Genomic DNA, 16,710 nt, shown 5'->3' with positions numbered 1-16,710 from the left:
TTTTTCTTTGATCTCTTTGGGATATAGACCTAGTAGTGATTGCTGGGCCAAAGGTTATGTGCAGTTTTATAGATCTTTGGGCATAGTTCCAAATTGTTCTCCATAATGGTTGGATCAGTTCAAAACTCCACTAACAGTACATTGGTGTCCCAAATTTTCCACATCCTCTCCAACATTTGTAACTTTTCTTTTCTGCTGAATTAGCCAATCTGATAAGTGCAAGGTGGTACCTCAGAGTTGTTTTAATTTACATTTTTCTAGTTAATAGTGATTTAGAGTATTTTTCAAATATGCTATAGACTTGATTTCTTCTTCTGAAAACTGCCTGTTAATAGCGTTTTGACCATTTGTTAACTGGAGAATGACTTGTATTCTTATAAATTTGACTCAATTCTTTAGATATTTGAGAAATAAGGCCTTTATCACAGAACTTGCAGTAAAAAAATTTTCCCCAATTTTCTGCTTTCCTTCTAATCCTAGCTGCATTGGTTTGTTTGTGCAAAATCTTTTCAAATTGAATGTAATAAAAAGTTTCCATTTTATATCTCATAATGCTCTCTATCTCTTGTTTAGGCATAGTTTCTTCCCTTATCCATAGGTCTGATAGATAAAATCTTCCATGCTAATTTGCTTATATCATCCTTTATGTTTATCAAAACCATGTACTCATCTTGACCTCATTTTGGTATATGGTGTGAGATGTTGGTCTATACCTAGTTTCTGTCAAACTGGTATCCAGTTTTCCCATAATTTCTGTCAAATTAGTTCCTGTTCTAAAAGCTTAGCTGGGTTTACCAAACACTAGATTACTATGGTCATTTACTATTATAAATGACGTACTAATTACTATATCTAATCTATTCCACTAATCTACCGCTCTGTTTCTTAGTCAATACCAGACTGTTTTAATGATTATTGCTTTGTAATACAGTTTAAAATCTGATACTGCCAGGCCACCTACCTTCACATTTTTTCTTTTTTTTTTTTTGGCTTTTCTTTTAAATTTATTTAATATATTTCGTTTTCAGCATTTTCACAAAAGTTTGAATTACAAATTTTTCCCCATTTCTACCCTCCCCCCACTCCAAGATGGCGTATATTCTGGTTGCCCTGTTCCCTAGTCAGCCCTCCCATCCCCCTTTCCCTTCAACTCTTGTAGGGCAAGATAAATTTCTATGCCCCATTGCCTGTGTATCTTATTTCCTAGCTGCACGCAAAACCTTTTTTTGTTGTTGTTGTTTTTGAATGTCTGTTTTTAAAACTTTGAGTTCCAAATTCTCTACCCTCTTCCCTCCCCACCCACCCTCCCTAAGAAGGCAAGAAATTCAACATAGGCCACATGTGTGTCATTATGTAAAACCCTTCCACAATACTCATGTTGTGAAAGGTTAACTATGTTTTCTCCTTCCTAACCTATCCCCCTTTATTGAATCTTCTCCCTTGACCCTGTCCCTTTTTGAAAGTGTTTGTTTTTGATTACCTCCTCCCCTCGTCTGCCCTCCCTTCTATCATCCCCCCTTATTTATCTTCTTCCTCCTTGTTTCCTGTGGGGTAAGATACCCAATTGAGTGTGTATGGTATTCCCTCAGGTCAAATCCAATGAGAGCAAGATTTACTCATTCCGCCTCACCTGCCCCCTCTTCCCTTCCAACAGAACCACTTTTTCTTGCCACTTTTATGTGAGATAATTTATCCCATTCTATCTCTCCCTTTCTCCCTCTCTCAATCTATTCCTCTCTTATCCCTTAAATTGATTTTATTTTCTTAGATATCATCCCTTCATATTCAACTCACCCTGTGCCCTTTGGAGGTGTGTGTGTGTGTGTGTGTGTGTGTGTGTGTGTGCATATATATATGTATATATATATATATACCTACATAGACACACACATATGTATATATATGTATACACACACACACATATATATATATATGCATATTCCTTTCAGCTATGATATTGAGGTCTCATGAATCATACACATCATCTTTCTATGTAGGAATGTAAACAAAACAGTTCAACTTTAGTAAGTCCCTTATGATTTCTTTCTTGTTTACCTTTTCATGCTTCTCTTGATTCTTGTGTTTGAAAGTCACATTTTCTATTCAGCTCTGGTGTTTTCACTGAGAAAGCTTGAAAGTCCTCTATTTTATTGAAAATGCATATTTTGCCTTGGAGCATGATACTCAGTTTTGCTGGGTAGGTGATTCTTGGTTTTAATCCTAGCTCCACTGACCTAACGGAATATTGTATTCCAAGTCCTTTGGTCCCTTAATGTGGAAGCTGCCAGATCCTGTGTTATCCTGATTATTTTTCCACAATATTCAAATTGTTTCTTTCTGGTTGCTTGCAGTATTTTCTCCTTGACCTGGGAGCTCTGGAATTTGGGGACAATGTTCCTAGGAGTTTTCTTTTTGGGATCTATTTGAGGAGGCGATCTGTGGATTCTTTCAATTTCTATTTTACCCTCTGGCTCTAGAATATCAGGGCAGTTCTCCTTGATAATTTCTTGAAAGATGAGATCTAGGCTCTTTTTTTAATCATGGCTTTCAGGTAGTCCAAAAATTTTTAAATTATCTCTTCTGGATCTATTTTCCAGGTCAGTGGTTTTTCCAATGAGATATCTGACATTGTCTTCCATTTTTTCATTCCTTTGGTTCTGTTTTATAATATCTTGATTTCTCATCAAGTCACTGGCTTCCACTTGCTCCAATCTAATTTTTAAGGTAGTATTTTCTTCAGTGGTCTTTTGGACCTCCTTTTCCATTTGGCTAACTCTGCCTTTCAAGGCATTCTTTTCCTCATTGGCTTTTTGGACCTCTTTTGCCATTTGAGTTAGTCTATCTTTAAAGTCTTGTTTTCTTCAATATTTTTTTCAGTATTTTTTGGGGTCTCCTTTAGTAAGTCATTGACTTGTTTTTCATGGTTTTCTTGCATCATTCTCATTTCTCTTCCCAATTTTTCCTCTACTTCTCTAACTTGCTTTTCCAAATCCTTTTTGAGCTCTTCCATGGCCTGAGGCCAGTTCATGGTTTTCTTGGAGGCTTTTGGTGTAGGCTCTTGCACTTTGTTGACTTCTTCAGGCTGTATGTTTTGGTCTTCTATGTCACCAAAAAAAGATTCCAAAGTCTGAGACTGAATCTGGGTGTGTTTTCACTGCCTGGCCATGTTCCCAGTCAACTTACTTGACCCTTGAGTTTTTCGTCGGGGTATGACTGCTTGTAGAGCAAAGAGTACTTTGTTCCAAGCTTGAGGGGATGCGCCGTTGATTTCAGAGCTATTTCTATATAGCCAGCTCTGCCACACCAGCACTCCTCCTTCCTCAAGAACCACCAACCCAAACCTGATGCAAATCTTAAGCAAGCTCTTCACTCCTGCTCTGATCCGCCACTTAATTCCTCCCACCATGTGGGCTTGGGGCCTGAAGTAACTGTAGTTCTGTAGCTGCACCTCCCCCACTGCCCCTGGGGCAGTGGCCGAACCTCGAACTCTGTCCCCCGCAGCTTTTCCTCACTAACCTTCTCTGTTGTCTTTGGTGTTTGTGGGTTGAGAAATCTGGTAACTGCCACAGCTCACTGATTCAGGGTGCTAGGGCCTGTTCTGCCCAGCTCCTGGTCTGGCTGGTCCTGCTGCCTCCCACACTGAGCTCCGCTCCCCTCCACTCCGTGCGCGATAGACCTCATCCAGCGACCATCCAGGTGTCCTGGGCTGGATCCCTGCTTCCCTCTGCTATTTTGTGGGTTTTGCAGTTCTACAATTTGTTCAGAGCCGTTTTTATAGGTTTTTGGAGGGACATGGTGGGGAGCTCATGCAATTCCCTGCTTTCCAGCCGCCATCTTGGCTCCCTACCCTCACATTTTTTCATTGATTCCCTTGATATTCTTAACCTTTTGTTCTTCCACATAAATTCTGTTATTGGTAATTTTTTTAAAGAAAAGCATAAAATATACGTATAGTATTGTATAATATAGCCTATGACCAAATACTTAACCCAAATTTTACAACGAGGTACTGTAAACATCCTACAAAAGAAAGAGAAAAAAAATCCAGACGACTTCTCTGGTATGAAGGGAAGGCCAAAAAAATTTTACATGGATTTTCCAGATCATGGGGGCACCATGCCTCTAACCCTCAGGATGTGGAAGGGAGAACTGTATAAATCAGGGATGGAGAACCTGCGGCCTCAAGGCCACATGGGGCCCTCTAGGTCCTCAAGTGTGGCCCTCTGACTGAATCTGAACTTCATAGAACAAATCCCCTTAATAAAAGAATCTGTTCTGTAAACCTTGGACTTAGTCAAAAGGCCAAGGACCTAGAAGGTCACATGTAGCCTAGAGGCCCGTAGGTTCCCCACCCCTGGTCTAAATAATAATAGTAATAATAATAATAATATAATAATAATTGTAGCTAGCATTTATATAGTGCCCACTATGTGGCAGACACTGTGCTAAGCACTTTAGAATTACTAATCCAATCTTTCCTCACAACAACCCTAGGAGGTAGGTACTATTATTGTCTCCATTTTAAAGTTGAGGACACTGAGGTAAATGGATAACTGACTTGTTCAAGGTACATAGCTAGTTAGTATCTGAGGTTAGATTTGAATTCAGGACTTCCTGAGTCCAGGTCCAGTGCTCTACCCTCTGTACCACCTAGCTGCAAAAAAAAGGATATAGCTGACTAAATACCTTTACAGTCACAAAAATCAATCAAAAAGAATTTATTAAATACCTACTACTTTTCAGGAACTATGACAGCACTAGGGATACTAAGAGAAAAATGAAACAGTAGCTGCCCTCAAGAAGCTTTCAGTCAATCAGGAGAGATGTTTACCTATATAAATGTATATTATAAGTGCACACAGAATATATACAAAATAAATGCAAGGTTGTTTAGGGACTAATGATCAGGAAAGGCTTCATGTAAAAGACAGGGCTTGAATTGAATCTTGAAAAGAAGCAGAGGTAAAGGAGGAGGGCATTGCAGGCATATGGAATGGCCAATACAAAGGCATTGGAATGGGAGATGGAGTATTGCGTGTAAAGAACAGCAAAAAGGCTTGTTTGGCTGGCTTGTAGCATAAGGGAAGGGGAATAATGCATAATAAGGCTAGAGAAGTAGTGTGAGGCTAGGTTGTAAAGAGCTTTAAAAGCTAAACAGATGGACCCTCATTTTAACTTAGAGTTTATTATGCAGGGGAGTGACGTGGCCAGGCCTTTGCTGAGAAAAATCAATTTGGCAGCCATGCAGTAAATGGGCTGGAGTAGGAGAGCCTTGAGGCAGGAGCACCAATAAGCAGGCTACTGTCATATTTCAGGAAAAGGGTGATGAGATTCTTGTTGAAGGTAGCAGCCGTGGGAGCAGTGAGAAGGGAAGGATGTGAGCAAGGTTGTGAGAATTAACAGTGGCATGATTTAGCAACTGACTGAAAGGACTGAAAGACAAGATCCCACTGCGCTTGTTTGCTGACTATAAAAAAGTATTTTTCTTGATAGACCAAAATGCAACCTTAAATGCTGAGTCAACACTTTAAATTTTTTCTCCTATATATAAATCGAAATATTATAATAGTCACAGAAGAAGCATGGTTTCCTGGACCCTGAACCAAGTATCTGTAATAAATCTGTAAAACTAGAAAACATTCTGAGAATAGTTAAGTTTAGACCAACACTTCACACCATATACCAAGAAAAGCTCCAAATACATAGATGACTTAGATATAAATATAAGTCACATTATAAACAGATTAGAGGAGCATAAAAGAAATTACTTTTTAGATCTATGGAAAGAATAAGAGTTCATGATCAAGCAAAGGCTAGAGAGAATCAGAGAAGATAAAAAAAGACCATGTTGATTACAGAATATTAAATAGTTTTTATACAAACAAAACTATTTGCAGTTAAAATTAAAAGGATAACAGGCAACAAATTTCTCTGACAAATGACTCATTTCTTTTTTTTTACTTAAAAGTTCCCTTTTATTCATGTCATCTGTTCACAATTATAACACGTAACTTATAGAATAAGATACCAAACTTTCTAGAATGCAAAACCCCCCAGGCAACTTTTCTGGTTACAATCTATATGCTTACTATCAAACTGCCAAATTCTAATTTAATTCAGGTTATTCTTGAAAGCTAAAATATGCAAATAACTCAAATACCTTTACAAAAGTATGAAACTAATTTATCAAGAAGAAATGTAGTTATCACTCTTGTTACTCTTGCTGAAGAAAGAAAACATTCTCAAGACTCCAAATATCTAACAATGATAAAAGATCATGCAAAGTGTACTGTTTACATACTTAACTTCTGGTCTTGGCAGCTATTTCATTTCATTTATAGATAGTCATAATCATGCTCTAAGTTTTCTGGCCTTTTGGTACTATTGCCAGACTTGATACTTGATACTCTCAGATAAGTAGTACAAAATTTGACCCAAAAAAATCTTTTCTTCAGCACTGTGAATATAGCCTATATTTATAAATTTGAAAAATCCATGTATATGCTGAAAACTTTGTTTCCTATTGTGAGCCAACTTTTATATTTCAGTTTAAGATGTCAACCAAATCAACAGTATGACATTTGCCTAACTTACCGTTTAATTAAGAAGACTTTATCAGACTAGTTAAAGTAGAATCTTCTAAACAATTTTTAAAGCAAAAATAATTGTCAGGGCACTTCATCTAGCATTCTTCATAAATATCCTATTTTTCCAAAGTATAAGTTATTTTGGTTGCAACATCTGCAACAATGACAAACAAAAGATGCCCTACAGTCTTTCTAAGTAGAAAGGAGGTTAATTTACAGAGGGTTAGAAAGCCAAGACTAGACACAGCAGACTTGCTTGCCTTTTAGTAACTTAAAATGCAAATTATGACATCACATATTTAAGTTTGCCGTATTCAGCTCAGAAGGTGTTTCTTCCCAAGAAACTGAACTTTTCTGTCAAATGCACTTGACTGAACAGGTGAATTTGGTTCATAAAACGGATTCAGGAAAAGGGTGATGAGATTCTTGTTGAAGGTAGTCTATTCTCTGTCTCATATATCATAACTACATTCTTTATGGAATTTAACCTTCAGAAATAGAAGCCATAATTATTGACATAGAAGTAGACATCACTAAATAAGTTCTTTATTCCATCTTTTTGTCTTAGATCACAAAGCATAATAAATCTCATTTGGCCTGCAGTAACTAAAGCAGAAACAAACCACTCACTGAATTTGTCTACAGTTTTCAGACATATATTGTTAGACAGTCACATATTTTCATCTCCTACGTCAAGGGCTACATGAGCTATAGTGGTTCAAATGACCATGGTCATCCTTGGATTCCACTTTGCCAGCTGGTAAAAATTCCATTTTAAAAATTGATTATGATGGCCTACAACTACAAAATAGAAGCTTCCAGACATTGTCTCCAACGTACAGGTCCTGTGGGCAGGATGTGGCACCTGCACCGACTACACCAGGTGCTCTCCTTACTCAGTCAGGATCCAACTAGAACTTCTACAGCAGTCCAAAGGACTCATTTCTAAGATACACATATGGAACTGATTCAAATTTGTAAGAATTTGAGCCACTCCTAAATTGATAAATAATAAAGGATATAATTAGGCAGCCTTCTAAAGAAATAGAAGCAATCAATAGCCATATGAAAACATGCTCCAAATCATTAAAAATGAGAGAAATGCAAATTAAACCATTTTGAGGTTCTAGCTCATACCCATCAGAATGGCAAAACTGACCAAAAAAAAAGGGCAGTGATAAATGTTGGTGGGGCTTCAAGAAAGGAGGTAAATGAATGCACTGTTGGTGGAGCTGTGAGTTGCTCATATTACTCTGGAAACGAATATGGAACTCTGACCCAAAAGTTCCTAAACTATGCTTTCTCGCTGACCTAGTGCTACCACTACTAGGCTTATATCCCTAAAAGATCAAAGGAGGAGGAAAAGTACTCACAAATGCAAAAATATTTATAGCAGTTCTTTTTGTGGTAGCAAAAGATTGGAAGCCAGGAGGAGGGAGGTGCTCATCAAGAGGAAATGATTGAATAAATTATGGTATATGAATGTGATAGAATATTACTGTGCTATAAGAAATTATAAAGCAGACAGTTCTAGAAAAACCTGGGGAAACTTGTATAATCTTGTAGAGAACAAAATGAGCAGAACCAGGAGGTTAACTTAAACAACAACATTGTAAAAGTGAGTAATTCTGAAAGACTTAAGAACTCTGATCAATGTAATGACCAATCATGATTCCAGAGGACTGGGAATGAGGGATGCTTCCCACATGCTGCAAGAGGTGATAAACTCAATATGCTGAATGGAACATAACATTTTTAAATATGACTAATGTGTGAATTTGTTATGCTCAACTACGTGTATGTGGTTTTTTTCCTTCTCATTAAGGAAGAAAGAAAAATGGGAAGGAGGAAAAAATGGTTCTTAATTTTTTTAAAGTAAAGTTTAATTGTAAAAAGATACTTAACACCTTACTTAGCATGGCCTTCTGGACCCTGTCAACCAATTATCTGTAAAAATTCATATTTACTTTTATCTCCAAACTATTTGAGAGGCTACAAGAGGCTAGGTTCAATCCCAAACTAGAACTTCAGGAAACATGTCACTTGGTCAAGATGAGGTAGAAGACAAGTGAAAAATCACTTTTAACATCTGGAATACCTACTTCAAACACCTGATAATAAAATCACCTCGATTACATTCCAACATTTTGTAAATGACATCCTTGAACGTTTCCTGAACAGATTCATGAAAACCTAATACAACAATATTCTGATTTTTAATCAAATTTAACATCACTACTTAACAAATTTGTGCTGTTCTCTAGCACCTCTGGGAGTATCACCTCTATGCCACAGTAGAAAAATACATGCCCTCTCAAAAGCAGGTTGAGTTTCTTCACTATATTATTTTCATTTAAAGGACCTAAATAAAATGGCCATTATCAAAGACTCCCTCCAAAATCCTTAGAGGTACAGCATTTTAGAAGATTAGAAATTTTATTTTGGCAGTTTACCCCTTTGTTGTTATAAGGGGGAAAAAACCATGACAAAAGTTCAAATGACACTTGACATAATAGGCAATCACCTTAATTGCCTTCACTCTCCTTGTTTTAGTCTCTTTTAATGAAAACAGGATGCCTCATTCCAAGACAGAGAATATGTGTTATCAGTATGTCAATAATTATGCCTTCTATTTCTGAAGGTTAAATTCCATAAAGAATGTAGTTATGATATATGAGACAGAGAATAGACAACTATTAAAGTGACACAGAAATCACAGTACTTCCTACAGGGTGCACAATATTTCATGGGTGGTTCAGTGATCCAAATCTGGAGCAGTTCAAGGCCATGAAATGACTAAATGCCCAGATTTGGCTCTGTTCATTTCTCAATTTCAATTCCTGATAGCCAAACCACACATTGTAAGCCCCGCAAAATAAAACATGGTTAACTGGCAAAGTTAGCATGGCACTAATATAATTGAACCTACATGATTTCAGGCCTGATTTATTACTGTGAAAGAAAGATAGGAGAATCCTGTTAGACTTCTTCCACTCACAGAAACTTTCCTCTCTCAAGAAGACAGCGAAGCCCCGGCCACCTTCTACAGCAGTGAATGTGCCTCACCTCAAGTCTAACCCCTCTAAGTACTGAGGCACCTCATCTCAGGGCTACCTACATACTACGCAATGATGACTACGCATATATTTTGCTTATCACTGTCACTTCCAGACCCGCCTTCTGCTACTATTTTTAAAAATTAATTTTTAGTTTTAGTTTTAGTTTACAACATTCAGTTCCTCAATGAGTTTCAAATTTTCTCCCCCTCCCTCTCTTCCCCCCTCCCCACCCAAGATGGCATGCAATCCGATATAAGTTCTACATATAGGTTCACACTAAACATATTTTCACAATAGTCAAGTTCTAAAGAAGAACCACAAGAAAAAAGAAACAAAGCAGAAGCAAAAACAACAACAAAAGAGCAAATAGTCTGCTTCAATCTGCATTCAAACTGCAATCCTTTCTCTGGATGTGAATCGCTTTTTCCATCATCAGTCTTGTGGAGTTGTTCAAGTCTATCAACATTAGTCATCAGAGATACCATGTGTCTGTAATCGTGGAGAATGTTCTCCTGGTTCTGCCTCCCCTCACTCAGCATCAGATCATGTAAGTCTTTCCAGGTTATTATGAAGTCTGTCTGCTCCTCATTTCTTAATTCTGCTACTATTATTAAGAAACTCTCCTTTAAGGTTCTCTTCATCTATCTGTATCACCCTATCCAGAACCCATGATGTCCTGGTTCTTTCTTCTCAACTGTCTAACTGGGAGCCCTGCATTTTGGCTATCATATTTCTGGGAATTTTCATTTTGGGACTTTCAGTAAATCATCAGTGAATTCTCTCAATGTCTACTTTATTTTCTTGTTCTATGATACCTGGGCAATTTTCTTTGATGATTTCTTTAAATATTGTGTCTAAACTCTTTTTGATCACAGCTTTCAGGTGGTCCGTTGATTCAAGGTTTTCTGTCTTCTAGGTTAGTTGTTCTTCCTATGAGATATTTCTCATTTTCTTCTATTTCTTCTATTTTTCAGTCTTTTGACTATATTATTAAGTGATGTCTCATGGAGTCACTGGGGACAGCTAGATGGCTCAGTGGATAGAGCACTGGGCCTGAAGTCAGGAAAACCTAAGTTCAAATCTGGCCTCAGGCACTTACTAGCTAAATGACCCTGGACAAGTCATTTAAATTGTTTGCTTTGTCATTTGTCCTTTGTTTTCAAAGAGAATCAATGATATGAGGTGGCATCTTGACTTGTGTGTGAATTAGATTTAAGTGAGGCAGAATTGCACAAAGTCAACAGCCTCACTCTCTTTTCCAGAGTCATCAAAGTCTAGTGGCCAGACAAAAGTCAAGATGACTGGCAACGGCCCAGGATATAGTGGATGACCTTGGCATCTCTAATGTCTGACCAAGTTCTAAACATTTCACAGTGACCGTTTCGGCCAAATTCATGGCCATATTGTTCTCATCTGCCCATTCCTCCAGAGAAAGTCTTCCATGCTTGGGGTAGACATAATCCTAACTCACTGATGGTTTTAAGGCCTGTCTATTACCCTCAACCTGATTTAGTTCAACTGTTGAGATGGTTTCCCAGGGTGTGACCACTGTGCATGCAAAGGGTTTCTGTTTCCCTTCCCTGGAGGTCTTCAAGCAAAGATGGATGAGGTGTGACATACAGGAGTCTATTTTAGGTGTCATTCAGGGCAGATGACTTCTAAGGTAATAGGATCACAGACTCAGCATAAGAAGAAAATACATTAGATACCATTTAGTCCAACCCCCTCATTTTACATATGAGGAAACTGAGAACCATAAAGGTTAAATGACTTGCTGAAGGTCAGTTAGTAAACAGGAAGCCCAGGATTTGAGACTGGGTGCTCTGGCTCCAAATCCAGTTCTTTTCCCATTACTTCCTTCCAACTATGTGATTTGATAGAGTTGTAAGATTTACAAAGTGCTTTCCTCACAACAATTTTGTAAGGTAGGTTGTTAGTGTGGGCTATGAGAACTTAAATGATTTATCTGTTTGTCTTAATCCACTTTAGCTGTAAAGGATAATAACATAAGCAAATCAGTGGTCCATGGAAGAAATTACCATCTAATCTATGGATGGGGAAAGTGTTCATGACCAAATAACAGGTAACAAGGTTCACAGTGGGTAAAATGGACACTTTTTTCATAAACAAAACTAATGCAGCTAAGATTAGAGGAGAAGCAGGGAAATAGAAAAAAAAACTTCAGTAAGTTCCTCTGATAAAGGACTCATTTCTAGAACATATAAGGAGCTGAGTAAAATTTATAAGAATAAGAGCCATTCCCTGATTGATAAAATGTCAAAGGATATGACGAGGAAGTTTTCAGAGAAAGAAATCAAAACTATCAATAGCCATATGAAAAACTACTCTAAATCACTACTAATTAGAGAAATGAAAACTTAAACAACCCTTAAGTTACCACCCCACACCCATTAGATTGGCTAAGTTGACAAAAACAGAAAATGACAAATGTTAGTGAGGCTGTGGGAAAACAAGTATTTTAATGCACTTTTGTTCCAGCTGTGAACTGTTCCAGCCATTCTGGAAAGCAATTTGGAACTATGCCTCCAAAGCTATTAAACTTGAATATCTTTTAACCCAGTGATGTCACTACCACACCTATACTCCAAAGAGATAAAGGAAAAGGACCCATATGTATAAAAATATGTACAGCAGCTCTTTTTGTGGTGGTGAAGAATTGGAAATGCAAAGAATGCTCATAAATTGGGAAATGACTGAAGAAGGTATATGAATATTATGGTATATAAACTATACAGAATATAGAATATATGGTATATATATGAATATATACAACGTATATGAATAGGATGGAATACTACTGTAAGAAATGATGAAACACCTGGGAAGACTTGTAAGAGGCAATGCAAAGTGAAGTAAGCAGAACCAGGAGAACCATTTATATGGAAAGAGTAATATTATAAAGATAAATTTCAAAGACTTAGTAACATGGATCAACACAATGACTAACCACAATTCCAAAGGAATTTCATGATGAAATATGCTATTCACCTCCAGAGAGAGAAGCACATTTTCTTTCTTTCCTTCCTTCCTTCCCATCTCAACAAATACCAGAATTTGTTTTGCATGACTTTACATAATTGTATTAGTTTTTATTTTTCTTGTCTTTTCTTTTTTAAAAATTTATTTTCAGTTTTCAACATTCACTTCCATAAGATTTTGAGTTTTAAATTTTTTCCCCATCTCTCCCCTCCCCCCACCCCAAGACAGCACATAATTTGATATAGGTTCTATATATACATTCATGTTGAACCTATTCTTGTCTTTTCATTGAGTGGAAGAGGGGCAGAGAGAAGTAAAGAATTCGGAAGTGAAAGTAACATAAAATTTAAAATAAAAAAACCCACCTATATACCAAGGGAAAAAAAAAAAACCAAGGAAGACTGCTAGAGAACTTTAAAAAAAAATAGCTCTGGAAGAAAAGGCCACAAAGTTAAGGCAGCATTTTAAACCTTGTTAGACAAAACACATACACACACACACACACACATATCACAGAAGAAATTATATACACATACCCACCATCACCTGGAACAAACCATCATATATTTACGCAAATCACTACAATGCCAATGTTTCTTGTCATAACCACACTTCCACAAAAACACACAGAAATATACCATATCCAGAGATTCACAAGGCATATACACATATTCACAAACATTCCTATACAGTTTCATATACAGTGTACACACAATTTGAGTAGACCAAAATAAGCAATAATACTTATCATAATTTGAGCATTTCTCACAGGCATCTAAAAATGTTCATTACTTTTCTCTTCCCTATAACAAAAGGCCAGGAACTACAGGTCCAACCTTCTAGGCAACATGATACATAGTAGGAAGATCCCAGTTCCAATGGAGTCCTCTAGTTGCATGGTTCTATGAAAATACAGGGTTACAAAAGGAAATTTTGGGAGAAGCTAGAGTTAAAGGGTACTTTTATTACTTGGACCAAGATTGAGAATCCATAAAGAGGGTGTCCTTCAGCCAGGCTGCACTAAATAACATGTAGACCACTCTGGCTTTCCATAGCCAGTCATATAATCTTTGATCTGTAGATTAGAATACCATAGTAAGCACAAATACACATGAAGCTAACAGAGGACAGGAATAAGGACATAGTCCTAGCCACACATTGCAACTAGTTTGTAGTTAACTGCACATACGTTGTTGGGGAAAAAAAAACACTAGTTAAAAATTTCAACAGTATCAAAACATGCCATGGCCCAGAAAAATATATCAATAAATGAGCATCATAAAACTGCTACAGTGAGCCAAGGCACTGTACTAAGCTCTAGGAACACAGGATGACTCCTCAGCAAGGAGAATGAGGGCATGATTCCATTATGAAGAGTTCACTCACCCAGGGAATGATTAGGTACACTGCTTTTAGGAAATAATACCTCTGCTGAATTTACCTTTGCAATTAGTGCTCTAGGATTCAGACTCCAAGCTCCAAGGGATGATTGATCTCTACTCAAGCACTAGCATCTAGGGTAATTTGCAGAAATATTAAACCTTAAGGCCCACGGAGCAAAAATAAATTTTGCAGAAATGTAAGCACTTAACACCTCAATGAAAATTTCTCAATGAGACAATGTAGCTTTCACATCAAATTAGATAGGCTATTATCTGATATAAAGGCTGCATCCTCAGCCTTTAGTGTTTTTCTTCAGAGAAGCATTTAGTAAATTATGTTGATTCTTTCCATGTACCTTTAGCTTCTGGCAGCCATAAATCATGGATCTCATCTCAATAGGTAGGCAGAAGGGTAAAATGAGTTATCAACAACTTCTTTTCATCAGGGAAATACTATATTTAAACTGAAAATTACCAATTAGTGATTTATTCAGTTCTCACCATCCTTACTCTACCTATATTCTGTTGTATTTTTTAAACAATATAGTAGTATGTCCATCTAACATTAAAATGTTCCCCACTGGTTGAAGAACAATATTTCACTGGGTCAGAGATTGCTTCTAGTCTAAACCAACACTAACTATTCTTCTTCAGATGGTTGTGGGGTTTTTTGGTGGAGAAGGGTATTGAGTAAATTGGAGAAAGTGAATAGTTCTCATGGCAATCATAGGATGCTATGATTGCGATCTGTTTTAGAATGACTGCTAATAATTCTTTTCATTTCTTTTTGTCAAACCCAACTCTTATGCACAATTTTCACTTAATAAGGTAATGTGTCCTTCAGCTTCTAAGAGAACACTAATTTTCCAAAATAGGTAAAAGTTAAAACAATAGGACTCAAACTTCTAAAATCATTACATGAAGTGAATAAAAGTCAAAGTATAAAACATATCCTCATGATAAACAGATTTTCACCAATCTGTTTACTTTCATATAAAAATTTATATAGGTCTAGCTCTTACACTACTAGTAAAAAAGAAAATGTATCCTTGTCCATAATATAAAATACGTAAAAAGGTTTACATGTTCAGATATGCTAAATGTCTTGCTAGTTGCTCAAATATTACTAAATATGAAAAATACTCATTTAGTTCCCTCAGTTGAAAAAGATGTAAAAAGATAAAAACTACTATGGGAATTACCTAAAGAATTATTTTAAAATTCTGTACGAATCCTGATAGTTATTTTTTAAATGACACTGTAATTTTAATTCAATTGACAACAGTAATGGCATCAACTAGTTCAGATGTTTAAAGGTAGTCCTTTGAGTTTTTGTGGAAATGGCTATGAACCAGAAACTAATGAACTATTTGGTAACTAAAACAAGATGTTCACTTTTCAGAATCAACAAACTTACTGACAATCCATATCATGACTGACACATGTACACAGATGACCTTTTTCATCTCCATCGTCTAATAAAACACACAGCTTGAAATATAAAAATAAGATAATTTAATATAAAGGTATAGCAGTACTTTTGTAACTTTATTTTGACTTCTGAATGGTTACAAAATCTCTGCTCTATTCAAGGATTTTAAATCACCATTTAAAATCACAACATAAGGAATCAACAAATATTTCCGATATATACTCTTCAATCTATCATATAATTTAAGTTAAATATGAATTTTTTAAAAGATAATGAAATAATCATGCAGAATACTAAAAGTCAAAAGTGATGTATATTTTTCTTAGATACTATATGTATGTATATATACATGTATTTTATATGTATTATGTTATAGTCATTGTATATATGTGTGTGACTATATACAAATAACAGAGCAATATATCATTATTTTAAAACAATTCTTACCTCCATTGCTAAAGCTGCTGTCTGTTGATCATAATGATTCAGAAGATTAGGCATGAAGGTAGTATTATAAGGCAGGTCTTGGCACATCCTCAAGGTGATAGGCTCACAAGAAAATAAACTGTGCCCACTTATGTACCCCACAAACATAGTCACGGACCAAAGACAGGAGAATATCCAACTTATAGCCATCCTTCTTGGATCTGAATAATGTTCAGATAAACAGGCCTATTAAATATAATTTTAGATATCATGCACCTGCAGGTCTCTGCTTGAAAATACTTCTTTACTTCTTGTTGTTAAGCTTTGCAAAAAGTTAAATATTCTATGCATTGACAGAGCTTTGTTAACCTCATCTGACAGAAGGTATTTGTTTTTGGTTTCACAATATGGGTAAATGACATCATCTTGTCTTTTCTTTTCATTTTATTATATAGATTGCATTTGACTAACATGTCAAGTTGATTAACCACATTCCCAAACAATAGATCCCATCTTGGTACACCAGCTATTTCTTCCTTTAACTGACAGATCTGAAAAACATAAAAGAGAAAAAATTAGGTACTTCCTCTAAGAATCCTGTATATTTGTATGTTTAAATTCTTTGGTGAGAGACAGTAATTATACATATTATAAAATATACATAGCATCCTCATAAAATATCCCTGTATAGTTTTTAAATGTTACTTAGGTTGGAGTCACAATAGAAATGATCTATAAGCTACATTTAAAGACAAGTTAAATGTTTTTATCAGAGGTGATACGGACTCCAATTATGTGATTCTAATAATCATAGTTCTTTGTAT

At 36.2% G+C, this 16,710-nt stretch overlaps 1 protein-coding gene and 1 pseudogene across 1 annotated transcript in view; both read right to left on the bottom strand.

Annotated features, from left to right (window-relative positions):
* FZD3 (frizzled class receptor 3) overlaps positions 1–16,437 on the bottom strand; it is a 53,788-nt gene extending 37,351 nt beyond the window's left edge. The window contains exon 1 of the mRNA XM_036752167.1: positions 15,908–16,437. Coding sequence (XP_036608062.1) covers positions 15,908–16,096 — 189 coding nt within the window. The 5' untranslated portion in view covers positions 16,097–16,437. The remainder of the gene's footprint in view (positions 1–15,907) is intronic.
* LOC118844305 lies at positions 6,902–7,413 on the bottom strand (annotated as a pseudogene).
* Positions 16,438–16,710: the final 273 nt, after the last annotated feature.

The sequence above is a fragment of the Trichosurus vulpecula genome, chromosome 3 (assembly GCF_011100635.1).
Source record: "Trichosurus vulpecula isolate mTriVul1 chromosome 3, mTriVul1.pri, whole genome shotgun sequence".
Classification (NCBI taxonomy): Eukaryota; Metazoa; Chordata; class Mammalia; order Diprotodontia; family Phalangeridae; genus Trichosurus; species Trichosurus vulpecula.
Note: the sequence above shows the minus strand (reverse complement) of the source record. Positions and strands in the feature narration are given on the sequence as shown.